The sequence below is a fragment of the Chaetodon trifascialis genome, chromosome 9 (assembly GCF_039877785.1).
Source record: "Chaetodon trifascialis isolate fChaTrf1 chromosome 9, fChaTrf1.hap1, whole genome shotgun sequence".
In the NCBI taxonomy this organism is placed as follows: Eukaryota; Metazoa; Chordata; class Actinopteri; order Chaetodontiformes; family Chaetodontidae; genus Chaetodon; species Chaetodon trifascialis.
Window position 1 is genome coordinate 14,913,664 of NC_092064.1, and position 14,680 is coordinate 14,928,343.

At 42.1% G+C, this 14,680-nt stretch overlaps 1 protein-coding gene across 2 annotated transcripts; it reads right to left on the reverse strand.

The window, feature by feature from the left end:
- Positions 1 to 4,786: 4,786 nt before the first annotated feature.
- naalad2 (N-acetylated alpha-linked acidic dipeptidase 2) lies at positions 4,787 to 14,350 on the reverse strand. 2 transcript variants are annotated; one of them, XM_070970732.1, is made up of 20 exons: positions 14,269 to 14,350; positions 13,506 to 13,617; positions 12,142 to 12,328; positions 10,949 to 11,050; positions 10,682 to 10,807; positions 10,379 to 10,459; positions 10,091 to 10,196; positions 9,900 to 9,993; positions 9,363 to 9,458; positions 8,799 to 8,884; positions 8,563 to 8,682; positions 8,397 to 8,479; positions 8,211 to 8,274; positions 8,030 to 8,097; positions 7,786 to 7,877; positions 7,450 to 7,540; positions 6,829 to 7,093; positions 6,656 to 6,737; positions 6,205 to 6,297; positions 4,787 to 5,311 (listed from the first exon to the last, which is right to left on the reverse strand). In XM_070970732.1, the coding sequence occupies exons 1-20, from the start codon at positions 14,348 to 14,350 to the stop codon at positions 5,122 to 5,124; spliced, it is 2,220 nt and encodes a 739-aa protein (XP_070826833.1). In that variant the 3' UTR covers positions 4,787 to 5,121. The 2 variants fall into 2 exon arrangements, with proteins under 2 accessions (XP_070826833.1, XP_070826832.1); XM_070970731.1 differs by lacking the exons at positions 13,506 to 13,617; positions 14,269 to 14,350 and having other exon boundaries at positions 12,142 to 12,270.
- Positions 14,351 to 14,680: the final 330 nt, after the last annotated feature.

The following is a 14,680-nucleotide window of genomic DNA, read 5'->3' on the forward strand; positions in this document are numbered from 1 at the left end:
TATCTCAGTCAGATTTGAAAAAATAAAACTCCACCGAGGCTTGGAAAAGTGACATACCCAGCAGCAGTGATCGCCGGATGAACTGTGCCATGGCCCACAACACTATAGAAACGAAGGAGAAGAGCACAGCACGCCTTAGATACAGATTACTAAGCTTGTCTATTTGTGGGAATTTCATCTAAAACTGAGAAATCACAGATCTGTGTCATTTGCTGTGTCTTAATTAGTGGTATTTGGCATAGATTTAAAGAACCGCTTGTGAAATGTGCATGCCAACACTGTGACTGCTGTCTGTGTCAGAGCTTTGCCAGTCGAATACTCTATGAGCAAAGCTTCTCTGTGCCCTCATCTGCACTGTATTGTTGTTTTCTCCTATCATATTACATAAAAAGACTTCCACAGCCCTAATTTGCACATTTCCACTTGCATCAGTGCGTTAGTTGAGAATGTAATATGCAGTTTTTGGAAGTAAAATTGATCAAATATCTTGATTTTTGTAGATTTTTGATACGACAGACATAATCTTTCTACATAAAAATAAAAAATGTCTATTATAATGAATTTGTAACACATATATAGTGATACAGGATGAAACACCAAAATTACAGTATTGATCTTACAGTAGGTTAAAGTGCTTTGAGGCTATCAAAAACTTACCCAGTTCATGAGGACGTGTTGCTCTCCAAATGTGTTTAGGAGGGTGGGTGGAGAAATGTGAACATTCCTTTATAGAGCTGTCGAACTCCTCCGCCTTTCCACCAAAGGCGCACACCCCCAAGTATTTTAATTTAATGCCTAGAGACGCTGTGCATGTGTATAATGTGTATGCATTTTAACATACGAGTACATCCACACATATTTCATATTATGTTCATGCATAACAGTAAGAGCACAGATCAGCTGATAAGCTGATAGGGTGAACTCGATGTCTGCAGGAAGGTTGTGTAAAATGAGACATTTGGATTCATTTTGAGGACATTATTTCCTGTGAATATTGTATCAGAGATGAGCTTTCCTAATGTTTTTAGGAACATTTATACAATTGTCTGTCAGTATTATGTCACTTTTGATTTTTAACAATTATACATACTTAGTTTTTGTCTACCTGATGCTTGGCCATTGTTTTATTTGCTCTTTTTGATACTTTTCTAGTGCAGAACGAGGCTGTTTTGAGATCTGTTTTTTAAGTTTGTATTTTAGATAATAATCTAATATTTTAAAATAACAATTTCATGGAGTTTTCTTTGCAGAAATAGAAAATGTTGAGATATAGGCTCACTGTATATTATTTTCATGAAAAAGCTTTTAATGAAAATCTCGACGGCCTCAGGACCCTCTGTGAAGCCCCTAGACTGGGCTGGGACCCCCAGGTTGTTCTAAATCATTATAAAACAGCTCTTTTCGGTTTTTACTATAACATGCAAACTCAAGCACGGTTATCAAGTGTTTACGTTTGTATGTTGGTTTTTAGATTTTACTGCACAGATTAAGTTTTGCTTTCTTGCTTATTCACAATTGAAATATGTCGTATTGTATTTGATGTTGACGTTCATTTGTATTTCTTCCTGTTTCTCTGATGCAAACAAATCAACGTGACAGCCATTTATGTTTGTCTTTGCGTTGTTCCTGTCTGACTCTCTTTGGGAACACTTTGAATGTTCAAAACAGGACATCAGGCCATATTGAAATTAACTCTTCTGTGTAAGACCTCTGTGTCTGTGAGGACAACAAACAGCAACTCCTTGTTTCCACAAACCACATGCAAAACTAAGGTCTGTTTAACTGCATGAGATGCAAATACGTGGTCACTGGAGATGCATTGGCATATGTAGACTGTCTATATGAGAAAATGCTTCTTTTGTTGTATTTTTAACAGGAAAGCTGTCGTCATTCAGCTGCCAGGAGGTGAACAAAGTGTTAACTCTGTGACCTTTTGAATTACTGATACATACATGACACTTTATTTTACTCCGCTGGCCTTTAAGGAATACTATAACATCCTTTATGAACAAGATGCATGTTTATCTTTGTTGTACTGTTGCACTGACGACACAGCCACACACATGGGTTTAGATGCCTGAATGCAGACTCTGCACTGAGGAAGAGGGTCATGAGGTGAAGATCAGTACTTCCTGTGCTACCCCGTTTCCCAAAAAAGCTGGGATGCTGTGTAAAATGTACAGACACAGAATGTGATGATTTACAAAACACTGAAACCCCATATTTATGTGAAAATAACACAAAGACAACATATCAAATGCTGAAACAGAGAAATGTCTGTTAAAAAATGTTACCCTCTTTTAGAATTTGATGCCAGCAACATGTTTCAAACAAGTTGGGACAGTGGCAACAAAAGACTGGAGAAGTTGTGAAATGCTGAAAGAAAACAGCTGGTGGAACATCTCACTATGAATTAGGTGAAAAGAGCAACCCAGAGAGGCTCAGTCTGTCTGCAGTGGTATAACCCTAACCCTGACCCTAACCCCCCCTAACCCTTAACCCCTACAGCATTCGTTCATTTTTTTATAGTTAATGAAAACAGTTAAAAAAATATATTAAAAACAACATAGAAAAACCACATTAAAATAACGGTCTTGAGTCTTGACCAAGACTTAGGCTGGACCATTGAAGCCACGGGAATTGACGTGGTCGCTCCCGTGTGCGTACAGATTCCACCAGACCACGCACACATTTTGACGGCCCTCAGGCCCATTTCTGGGGTCGTGGGGGGGGTTGATGGCTGGAGGAAGGACTGTGCACCTCCCCTCCCCCGTCATCCTGGGGGTGGGTTTCAATTTTCATACCCTAACCCTTAACCCCTAACCTTATGTGGTGGGTGGCATAGAGTAGGAAAGGGGGCAGGTGTGTTAATTAGTCACGTCAGCGATAAAAGGCTACCTGCAGGAGGAACACAGGTGGCAGCAGGTGTTCAGGCAGAGTGAGGCTGGTGCACACCTCATTCCACGCCGGTATGCAGGGAAAGCTGGCGTGCAGGAATAAGTGGTAGGCTTTTCTTTCTGTGTTTTTTATATGTCTTATATTGTGTAGTTTGAACATATGTTGTATTTACTGTGTCTGTGTATTTCAGACCTGTTTCAATCCCTGCTGGGTTAAAGGCGGCTGGTAGTTGATGTCGAAATAGATCGACGTACCAGGTATTTTAAAGTTTTAGTTATGTAGTTTTTAACATGTGGTCGAAATTAAAGATGTATTTTTGTTTGGTTAATAAATTGTTGATTGGTGTTTGTTCCTCCGCAGGGCATCAGTGGTCCATTTGCTGCTCTTGCCGTGAGACGGTTTTTGTTAGTTTTATTTTCTTTTTTGGGGCTTTTTGTTTTGTCTAGTCCGCCTCGGCAAGTGTGCTGGTAGCGGGCAAAAGAGCTGGGTATTGCCCCTGGGGCGGACTAGTTTTTTTATTTTTCTTTGTTTTTCGTTTGTTTGTCTGATTTTCTTTGTTCGGCTTGTTTCCCCCATTCAAACACTTATCTTTAATGGGTCGATCCCGGTCGGGTGGTCACGGCAGGCTTACGGTGTGTTTACCCTTCTGTAGTGTAACTGTTTTTGCATGTGTGTAAATCTTCGATTTAAGCTTGGGATTGGAGTGTATTTACTCCGTGTACAAGCCTTGTTAACAGGGTGAAAAGGTGTGTTTTCACATATTCCAGCCCCTGCCCGGGTTAGTCTGACTGGGGATTAACCGCAAGAAGATTAAGTGTGACAATGGCTTATCGAACATAATTGTAAAGCCGAGTTTACTGGTAATAAATAAATACTTTTCTATACCTCATGGCTAATCGTTATTTCTGGTGCTAGTGACCTGCGGTGGGTGTAACACTTATCTAAACCTAACCCTGACCCTTTTAGCCCTTATCTAGCCCTAACCCTAACCCTAGTGCACACAGTGTGGCTAACATGCACATTTGTGAAGGAGCCATTAATGCTGAACTGTATATTCAGGTTTTGGAGCAACATGTGCTGCCCAGCAGGTGTCCCTTAGGGATGGCCTTGACAATGCCAAACCACATTCTGCACGTAGTCCAACAGCATGGCTCCGTAGTAAAAGAGTCTGGCTGCCAAACTGGCCTGCCTGCAGTCCCCACTTGTCACTGACAGTGTTGTTAAAAGAAGAAGTGATGCAGCAGAGCGCTAAACATGACCCTGTCCCAACTTCTTTGAAACACATTGCTGGCATCAGATTCTGAATGAGGGTATCATTTCTCAGTTTCAGCATTTGATATGGTGTCTTTGTGCTACTTTCAATTAAATATGCTATTTCAGGTTATTCACACACTGTCCCAACTTTTTTGGAAACAGGATTAAAAGAATGCAGGATGATGAAGCTGAGTCTGTGTCAGACAGAATTCAAAAGCTTTCATTTACACTAGTTTGGACAAATGTAGAGTAATGAGTTAAGTGAACATCTTGCTTTGCATTAGTAATAGTAAAAAAAGTTCCCTGATTAAAAAGATAAGGTTACCATGTGTACAAGTAGAACAGTTGTAACTATGTTGCCCTCCTGTGGTTATAACAAGAATCTGCGTGACAGACAGCAGTGCACAGTATGTGCCTCACATCTTTATCAACTCTCCCAAAGATTTTAAAGGTAAAAATGATGAACTGTATTTCCATAAACAGAAATCTGGTATCAATCTGGTTTATCATTACTTTTTTTTTTGAGCATACAAAAGTACTGTGTGCCTTTACAACATGAATGTAAACAGAACTTGAAAAATGTTCCATATCTGTCATCTTGCATGGACGAGATACCAGTTGTTTTCTACTCGCATGTAAAGGGTGGATTGATTTTATTTGGCTCCCTTGTGGCCAGAGAGTAATTATTACAAAACTCAAACAACAAAAAAAACATTAAAACATAATTATTTGTTCACTGACGCAACATAACAAAACACACATCAAAACACAGAAGAGCAAAGAGTCAGTCCTCTAACTTCCAGAGCTGTGATTTGGAGATTCACTGTAATACTGAGCTCTGGACCTTCACATGGCCGGTTCAGAAAACAGGGATTTCTGTCCGAGCTGCAGGTGGTGTATTTCCTCTCTTCAAATTCCGCTGTTGTAATTGTCAATAGATAGCTCGATGGCATGGCTTTAGAGTTTGCTTCATGCAGGTGGTGTTAGCGTTGTGGCGGCAGCGTGAACGGTGAATGCTGCAATGCTGATTTGACGCTTGACTTCCTCCCAGGACTTCTCAGGGTCAGCTGAGTTCTCGATGTCAAACAATGCATCGTAGATCCCAGGAAAAGACTCCCCTGCATATTTATTATGGCTGCTGGGAGCAAAAATCACATGCCTGGAACAGAGCAGGGAGAGTGTTACGTTACAGAATGTAAAAATCAACTGTGGTGTGTGTCTGCAGCCAATGTGGGAATTCGTCTAAGGTCACCCTCCGAGGTAAACAAGACCACAGTGTTGAGCTGCAGAATCTTCATGCATTCACCTCTCATGTGATAATCAAGCCTGTTCCATAGTCTGCTTTGCGTCAGCTAGAAACACTTGAATTAAAAGTGGGTGAGAGTGTATGAGAGATAATGGGCTTTCAATAAATGAACACTGTGGACAATATGCAGGCCTGAACAGTCTGTGAAGCCCATTGAAACGCTGTCACAGTAGGAAAAGCACTCATGTAGCCTAAATAATAAAATTAGTGATGGCTGAATTCCATTTAGCTGCTTCAGCTTCAGGGTCCTGGCATTGTTCATGTTTACTGATGCGCTACAAAAGAGCCATTGTTAATGTTCACGGTCAGTAACACCTGTGTTTTACTGCTGTGAAAAGGCAAAATTCTAGTTATTTTTCAGATTTTCATAATCTTTGCCATTTTCTCAATGCAATGCTGAGTAATTTTGAAGCCTCTAAAGTAGAATAAAGACAAGATTGTGGTTGGGAGCTGCTGTTATCATGTGTGCATGCGCCAGTGCATCCAAGTGTGAAATGTATGTACATGAACTAACATTAGCTGTGAGAATATGGCAGAGCCACAGGTGTACATGTAAAGACATGCAATGAGAAAATATTTTATGGCTTAACTGTCATGAATCCAGTGATTCTGACTTAAATTTACAGACCATTCAAAGTCACATACAGAGCACAGTGCTGTTTAGCACTCAAATGCTTGACTGATTGATAACATCCCTGCAAAAGCCTGTAAATGTGTGAGAGAGAGAGTGAGTGTGTGTGACTAACCTGTAGAAGGGTCTGCCAGGTAAGCCCAGAGGGTCTATGAAGGCTCTCTCCAAATACATGAGCTGATCATTCATGACACGTACCTGCAGAGGACTGATGCACACACATTCGACACACACTTTTACACTGAGTGGCCACTTTGTTAGGTACACCTGCACAATCTAATGCAATCTAATACAACAAATTAATGATGCTGATAATGTTTTTGTTGACACTTTCATATGAGGCTTTTATTAAAAATGACATGTTTTGATGTTAAGGTCATAGTGCTGGTGTTGTACTTTGCAATTTTATCTTATTCTTATATTATCTTTCAGCACGACTGTATAACGTCTGTCTGGGGACTGTAGCCGAAAAATTGACTTTTGGCTAACTGTGCCGCATTCACACCAATTATTGTGCACTTTTGTTTGGACTCCTAAAATGTTTAAAATGTTAAACACAATCTTACTCTGCCGTGTTGACAGCCTGCAGGCGCTCATGGAAGTCCCTGGCTGCAACAGTGAAGTTCTCCACAGCAGAAAACAAGGAATCTGAAAATATAGGCAAAAAATGCAGAGACATTCTTGGAAATGTCCGCAGGTTGGCACCACATGGACCCCACCATGACCAAAATCAACTCACCGAATGACACCCCATACACCTTCATCTCCTCTGGGTGCCTCTGTGCCAGCTGTGCGATGCTCTGTGCATATTTCCTCAGTGAGTCTGCGTACTGGTTGGCATCAAGCGGGAGGAGCTGGGAATCAGCCAGTTGGAAGATAAGGCCCCCTCTCACCTGGGCCACTGCCCGAAGCCTCTTGAAGGAAGGGTCGTAAAACTTCTCCACTATCTCGAAGGTTTCGTACACACTGTGATAGACTGGATAGCTGCTGTACCGCTCTGTTTTCTGAATGCACACACACACACACACACACACACACACACACACACACACACACACACACACACACACACACACACACACACATGCGGTCAGGACATTTCACTGAGTTACACTGAGTCCATGGAGGCCCACAGTAAGCTTTACCATAAAGATACCTCCCTCACGTTCTACTTAAGTGTGCTCCAATCTTAACTTAACCTTTAAATTAGGGCAGAAATCTCCTCCCTGTAACACCCATAGCATGGACATGCACTGCGTTGTATGCTCACAATATAAACAGGCACGCACACAAAGATATAATCAAGAGCATGCTGTAATATTTTAACATTAATAATGTCTGTCTGTGCAGCATTTCTCACCTTGTTCTTGGTGTATCTTGCTCTGCCTGCAGCAATTCCCAGACGGATAAAATAGGCCTCAAAATCACTGCCTGACCCGAGTTTACTGATCCTACAGTACACAAGAGGGCAGGACACACTGATTCAGTGACTTGTTTCATTGATTAGCTGAAACTGACCAATGCATTTTCCATTCGAAGCTTGTTTTAAACCCAACACATGGCCACATAGAGACACAAGACAGTTGAGTAAAGGGTTTTTAATAGTCTGCATTCATCCTCGCAAAGTGTTTCCAAACTGCAGCATTTCTCCTCAGCTGTGACCTGGCTGCATTTCTCCTGTGGCCGCTGAACGTACCTGGGCGCATCACGATCATTCGTCCAGTTGTCCCTCTTATGCCAGCTTTCATACAGAGAAACTCCCTCCTCTCCCTCCTCTGGACTGGTTATCTACATGCAAACATGAGCGAAAGACAAAGAGAGAGAGACATATTAGAGGGGACAGACAGGGAGGGAATGACAGGAGTGAAGCATAAAGAAACTTAATTAACTCATGTCAGTTTGCAGTGCATCATTCCATTTGTGTGTGTAAATCAGCTCACCTGCTTGGTGAGGTCGTACACCAAAGTGTGCAGAGACGGAGTGCAGTCAACTCTCAGCGTGTACATGCCTGGAATCCAAATAAATACATTCACCACACACATGAGTCACGTCAAAACTAATTCACCCTCAACACTGTCTTTAGTCTACTGAGAGTGATGAGCTGCACACAAACACGCTCACCCTCGATGGCAGAGTCTGCGTTGATGTAGGCCACGGCTCTCTCCTGCAGCAGCTTGGCATTATCCTGTTGAGATGGGTTTTGGGTCAGGACTTTTGGAAAGTGAGGACATGTTGGCCAGTTTTCAACTTCAAAGGACTGCTTGAAGGTTCAGACTTAGGTATCGGTATGGGTGGCTGTGTGTGTACCTCTGCCCATTCAGTAGATCCCAGCAGTCCAAACTCCTCTGCATCCCAGCTGGCAAATATTATAGTCCTCCGAGGCCTCCAGCCTACACACACATATGCACACAGTCACATTCCATCACTTTTGGGGACATTACAGTGACTCACTCACACACTTGCAGAGATGTACCTTTACTGAGCAGCCTGCCGGCACTCCTGACAGTTTCGTGGACAACTGCAGCACCGGACATGGGATCAATTCCTCCAAACACCCAGGCATCCCGATGCCCTCCCAGAATCACATACCTGTCTGCGTGTACACACACCTGTTATTATGCTTACATAATGGCATTACTAATGTTACTTGCATGTGTTGGTTGTGTTGCTGAAAGTTTTAATGAAGGATGGGATCATGTTGGCCTGTACCTGGCTCCAGAGCTCCTCTAATCCTGCCAATGACGTTGTAGATCCGGGTTACCCGGTTGTCAGTGTGGATGTTCATACGCACCTTCCTGAGACAGACAGATTAAAGTAGGATGATACAGAGAAAGAGAATTTGGGAAAAGAAAGAAGGAAAATGTTCGAACATTCACACAATAGTATTTTTCTTTTTGTTTTTATAATCCAGGGCAGAGAAAGAGAGAACAGATAAGAGGAGGACAGAGCAGAGAGATTCAACCCTCTCATTCAACCCTGTTGTTCAAAAGCACAACTATCTAATTACTGTTGATGCATATGGATACATACTACACGCTTATTAAGCCTCTGGTAGCTTGTATGTGTGTGGATGTTAATGTGTGTCTCTCTCACAAACAAGAGCTACAAGGGCCTCCATTGTGCTTCAGTTGGCTACTTGCCACGAGGTCATTAAAGATGAGCAAGGAAAAATGAGCAACAAGAGGAGAGAGACAATTCAAACACAAAAACACAAGAGAGGAGAGAGTTTCATTGTGGAAAAAAAAGTAGGTGGATGGCAGAATCGTGGCTTACTGGCTCTTGAAGTCATCCGTAAATCCTGGACCAAGCCTGTAGGAGACGTTCAGAGCTCCTTTCCAGTTGTTGGGTGGAATCTGTCCTCCCATGTTCCTGTTGAATGGTAAATAATTCACATCGGCTGTAGATAATGCAAATCAGCTGCTCATTTTATTGAGGGACAACAAAAAATAAACAAATAAATAGACTGAAACAGCTCAACAACTACTGGATGAATCTGCATCAAATTTTAATATATATATTCAAGCCTCCAGCATGTTGAATTGTAAAAAAAAATTTGGTAATACCCAGACTTTTCATCTAGCATCAGTGTTGGACTTTATGACTACACACCTTCAAATTGATGACCTTCCCTTCAGCTGCAGCTGTACTTTGTGCTAATTACCAAATGTAAGCCTGTGAACATGTTAAAATAAGCCCAGCACTACCTAATCATCTGCATGTTAACATTGATAAAACAGCCTTCTCTGAATGATTGCATTTACTATATGAAACAAAACGTGCTGAAAATAAAAGAAGAAAGCAAACTCCTACTTCAGCAGGTGAATTGCATCATGGTAGCCAATCGGATGCACAGGAATCTTGGGAAGTCCCACTCCATCCTCGAGGCTGAATCTGTAGGTATATTCTGTAAGACAGGGGACAGCACTGTGTTAGATAAACTCACACACACGTACACACTCACACAGGCTCTCGCACATGTATAAGCTCACAGACACACACACCTTTAGCAGGGTAGCCTGGTGTGAGTGGGTCTCCTGCTCCATTCAGGTTGAGAACGTTTCCTCTCTGAGCTCCTCCACCGGGTAGGTTCCAGCCATCAGGGTAAGGCTACACACACACACACACACACACACACACACACACACACACACACACACACACACACACACACACACACAGAGCAATGATTGCACTCTGCGTTAATGGCTGTATAACACACATACAAACACGCGTAGTTTCATAATTCCCAAATGAACACAAAAGTGTAAAAACGAGGCAGAATTCTCTACCTGGACTCCAGCTGCACAGTAGTCTGCTGGGTCCGAGAACATGATGATCCCCTTTGCTCCGGCTAACATGGCATTCTTCACCTGGTGGAGCAAGAGCGAGAGAGAGAGCAGTGGATCATTTTGATGCTGTACAAAAGTTAAAGTGTGAGACAATAATTTGAAATGCCACAGTTTGATGAATTAATCATTATGCACCACTGCTGCAGATGCGAGCTTCCAGTACATTTAACCATGGGTGCAGCCCTTTTAATTAATTAAGACATTCAGAATATCCTCTAACATGTGACTTAAAGCGTTTCCTACCTTGTTGCCCCTGAATATTTTTCCATATCTGACAATGACAATCTTCCCAGTAACATTGATGCCCATCTCTCTGTTTAACTGGAAGAAGTCTTCTGTGCGACCATAGTTCACGTACACCAAATCCCCCTGCAGAGAAAAACAGAAAGAGGAGGCGTCAGATAAATGAGGATGAGGTGGGTAATGTTTAAAATCCATGGTAACTACTTCTACTGCTGCAGTGACATCACAGTCAGTATGATTCGGTTGTATGTGTGTGTACGTATGTACCTCAGGTTGTCCTTTGGCAGAGAAGGCACTGTATGGAGGCACAATGTTCGACACATCTTCATAACCCTCTGGAACTGGCTCAGCCAGGGAAGTGTTAAAAACCTGTGAAAGAAAGAGGAGTTCTGTCACTGCAGAATGAAACTACATTTATTCAAGTACTGTGCCTAAGTACAAATCTAAGGTTCTTCTTCTTTACATGAGTACATATACTTCCAGTTCACTACATTATAGGGGGAAATATTGTACTTTCACCTCACTACATTTCATGGTGCCTGTTTGTCAAAAGTGAGGATTTGCTGATATCCCTTGTCAGTATTTTAATAATTCATACTTCTGTAAGACACATATCTTATTTTAGTTTTAGTAAAACAAGCAACATAATGGGTAATTGTGATGGCCGTTTCTCACTATCTCCTGAGGTTTTACAAGCCAAACAAACAATCAGTCAATCAAGAACATAATTATCAGATTAATCCTTAATGAAAATAATCATTAGTTGCGATCCTAGTTAAAATGCATCTGAGCAGCAAGCTGCAGTATCAAGCAGTAAAGTGGTTGTCTCTGATCATTATCTCTACTTACAGACGCACGGAGGTTTATGTCACAACAGGGCAATAAAAGGACCTTGGACTCGAATGAGCTGTCTTGGAGTGTTGTGGGCAAGATAAACAGCAGAAAAGTGGAGAGGTTTTCATTGGATCTCTATGGGCATGCTGCAGCTTTATTATCTCCCCAAACAGACTGAGAGGTAGTCTGCGGTTTGGACTGAATTACTGTTATTGTTCGTGTCCATGAGAAAATCACAGTCCCTTTGAAATGTGAATCACCAGGAGGGTGTGCGTGGAGAATGGAGAGTGCTTAAAGTGGTAACATGGGCTAGTGTCACAAAATGTTTGGCAATCATTGAACACTAGCATGCATTAAAATGTGATTTTCACTGTGACCCTAAGGTATGCAAATGGTCATTTAAGATGATAGAACTGGTAGCTGTGCTATAAACTGGCCCACAGGGTATGACTGCCACCATAATGCTATAAAAGGATAGGAGCAGACAATAATGAAAATTCTTTTACAGAGAGGTTGAAATGATCTATTTAGCTTTAATGTCCTTTGTCTTCCTCATGTGTGGATTTGACTGGATGGACATTTCGTGCACAATTGATCATCTTGTTTCTCCTCTGTATGTACCGTACCTCATTGCCAGTCTGATCAATTATCGAGATGTAATTGGGCTGTGATTTGTTGGGATAGGACAACAGGACGTCATAGGGCACCATCTCCACTGAGTCCAGGCCAAACTCCAGCCACTCTTCCCTGATCTGCTCTGCATATCTCAGGTTCTGCTCTGTGCCAGCCAGGTGGGGGAGTCGAGTAAATTTTCTGTGAGGAGAGGAGGTCGACAGTCAGTGGTGGGACTAACAGCCGCTTACAGAATGCAACAGGTTTGGAGGCCAGAGGGTGCTTTAATGTCCACAATAGCTGGGGAAAGTGACTTTTGTTTTATCTAGATTTTACTCTAAAACATTTTAGAAATGAAAAGGTAAAGTAAATAAAATAATGCCTGCGCGCAAAGCTCTTGTTCTTGATGTCTGACTTAACTTGAACGCAGCATGATCCAAATGTCTAAAAGGCTGTTTTCAGAGCAGACATTTTGACTCGTCGTAGTAGGAAAAGCGGAGGTGTTACCTACAACATTAATTATGTCTCTGTTGTATATATACATATAATACCAGTCATACCAGCAATACCAGAAACTGAAGCAGCTAAATGGAATTCAGCCTTCATTACTCTGTGTTCTTCCTATGACATCTCAAACTGTTGAGATGTCATACACTTGTGACTCTATGAGACTGTAATCCTCAATACATTTAGCATTTAAGATTTTAAAACAAGTTAGGTTTCACATGCCTGCTCAGCATGATAACATGCTAACTTTTACAATATTTATGACACTCAATTCAATAGCATGCTATGAAAACAAGTACAGTTAATCCCTTAACACCTAGTTTTGTTCTTTTATTTCCCCTCGAGCAGGTGTTAACGTTGTTGTCTTATTCCAGACTGTCTGCCACCATCGTGTGTCTTTTATTTCTGCATGTTCCAGCTCTTCACTGAAGCTACATGATGTTTACAGTACAGAAGCATGCTTTTTATATTTGCTATCTTTGCAAACTGAAGGATCTCCACTGGATTTCAGAGTCAAGTTCTGTGGGTTGGAACAATGTCTGGCTGCACAGCATGATTTTAAAATGTCTCAGCCAGTGGTGGGTTGGCAGGATTTAAGAGGTTAAAGTCGATGGGGGTTTGAGTCATTATTTTTAGAGGCATAATGTCAAAAATGGGGTTGCTGTGCAAGTGAAAAGTTTGGCCTGTTGATGGCTTGTGCCTGAGCTGTCCTCCTCAACTTTCTGCCTTTCCAAGAAAGTCTCCCCTGAGATTTGAAGTAGTTTTTCTTCCCTGCTGAAACCCCTCAGAAAGACAACCATCGTGCATTTGCTTTGGATTACTTGTCCTGATGGACTGGACAGGTTTAGTGAGTTGTATTGGTGATTTTTACCTGAGATGTTCCCTGATCTGGTCTGGCTGCATTTCATCCAGAAAGTCCCTCAGATACTTGCTGGAAGCACTGTTGTTTGCAGTGTTTGGATGTGTGGGCTTCGCAAACCAGCCTACACCGCAAACACAGGACAGACAGACAGACAGACAGACAGACAGACAGACAGACAGACAGACAGACAGACAGACAGACAGACAGACAGACAGACAGACAGACAGACAGTTAGTTCAACAACAGTGTTTATGATGGGATTAAGTCGACCTCTTCCAAGAACAAATTACAGTTACACAAGTCGGACAAAGCAGGGGGAAACAGACATAATATCTACGTGTTTCTCACTGCCCAGTTGTGTTAGATCTTAACAAAAGCTTCCCATTACGTAACAATTATATGTTAAATGGAGTCGTGGGTTTGGACAGCATGTGTTAACCTGCTGTGAGCAGACAGATGTGAAATGTGTCGGAGTAGTGACAAACTGAAGCTCACATACACAACAGTGCAGCTTCAAGTTTGAATTTACACAGCGCTGAGTAAATTTGATAGTTTATGAGAGAAATTCTTAAAAAATCAACTAAAAAAACAATGATTTTATCACCTTATGTTGTGGATCTATTGATGTTATTTCAGTAACTGCCCTCTCCTCCTTTAATGCACCTGTCATGGTCAGCTATAACATTATTTTCATTGCTGTAACACTAAAGTCAGAATCACTTGTGGATTACTGGCTTGCATTCCTGTTCAGTGTGAGTGTCTGTTGTCTTACCTACGATGAAGCCCAGCAAGAACAAAGCAATCACCACCACAATCCACCAGATCCAGCGAATTAACCTGCTCTCCTTTCTCATTGTAAAGCCGTACGTCCCAGAGACTCCCACACACCGACACGTCTGACTCTGCAGAGCACGCTTGCAGAGATAGAAAGGAATTTGTTTAAGTACTGCACTGTAGGGCTGAGCAGAGAGAGAGAGAGAGAGAGAGGGGAGGGGTAAGGTGACAGTCAGCAGCAAAGAGAGAGGGAGTGAATGAGAAGTTGGACAATGAGGGAGCTAGTCATTAGTGCTACGTCTGGCCAGCAGGCTGATGACTGCGCACTGTGCACCTTGGTCGTTCCAGTGCTGACTCAGTATTACTCAACCTGAGATGAGATGGCCAAGGATCCAGCCTGAGGACGGCTT

Excerpts from the sequence above, each read along its gene's own strand:
- naalad2 (XM_070970732.1), bottom strand. The coding sequence starts at position 14,350 with ATGAGAAAGGAGAGCAGGTTAATTCGCTGGATCTGGTGGATTGTGGTG. Across the intron at positions 13,618-14,268 it reads CTTGCTGGGCTTCATCGTAG|GCTGGTTTGCGAAGCCCACA; the intron begins GTAAGACAACAG and ends TTTGCGGTGTAG. Across the intron at positions 5,312-6,204 it reads CCTGGCAGACCCTTCTACAG|GCATGTGATTTTTGCTCCCA; the intron begins GTTAGTCACACA and ends GCTCTGTTCCAG.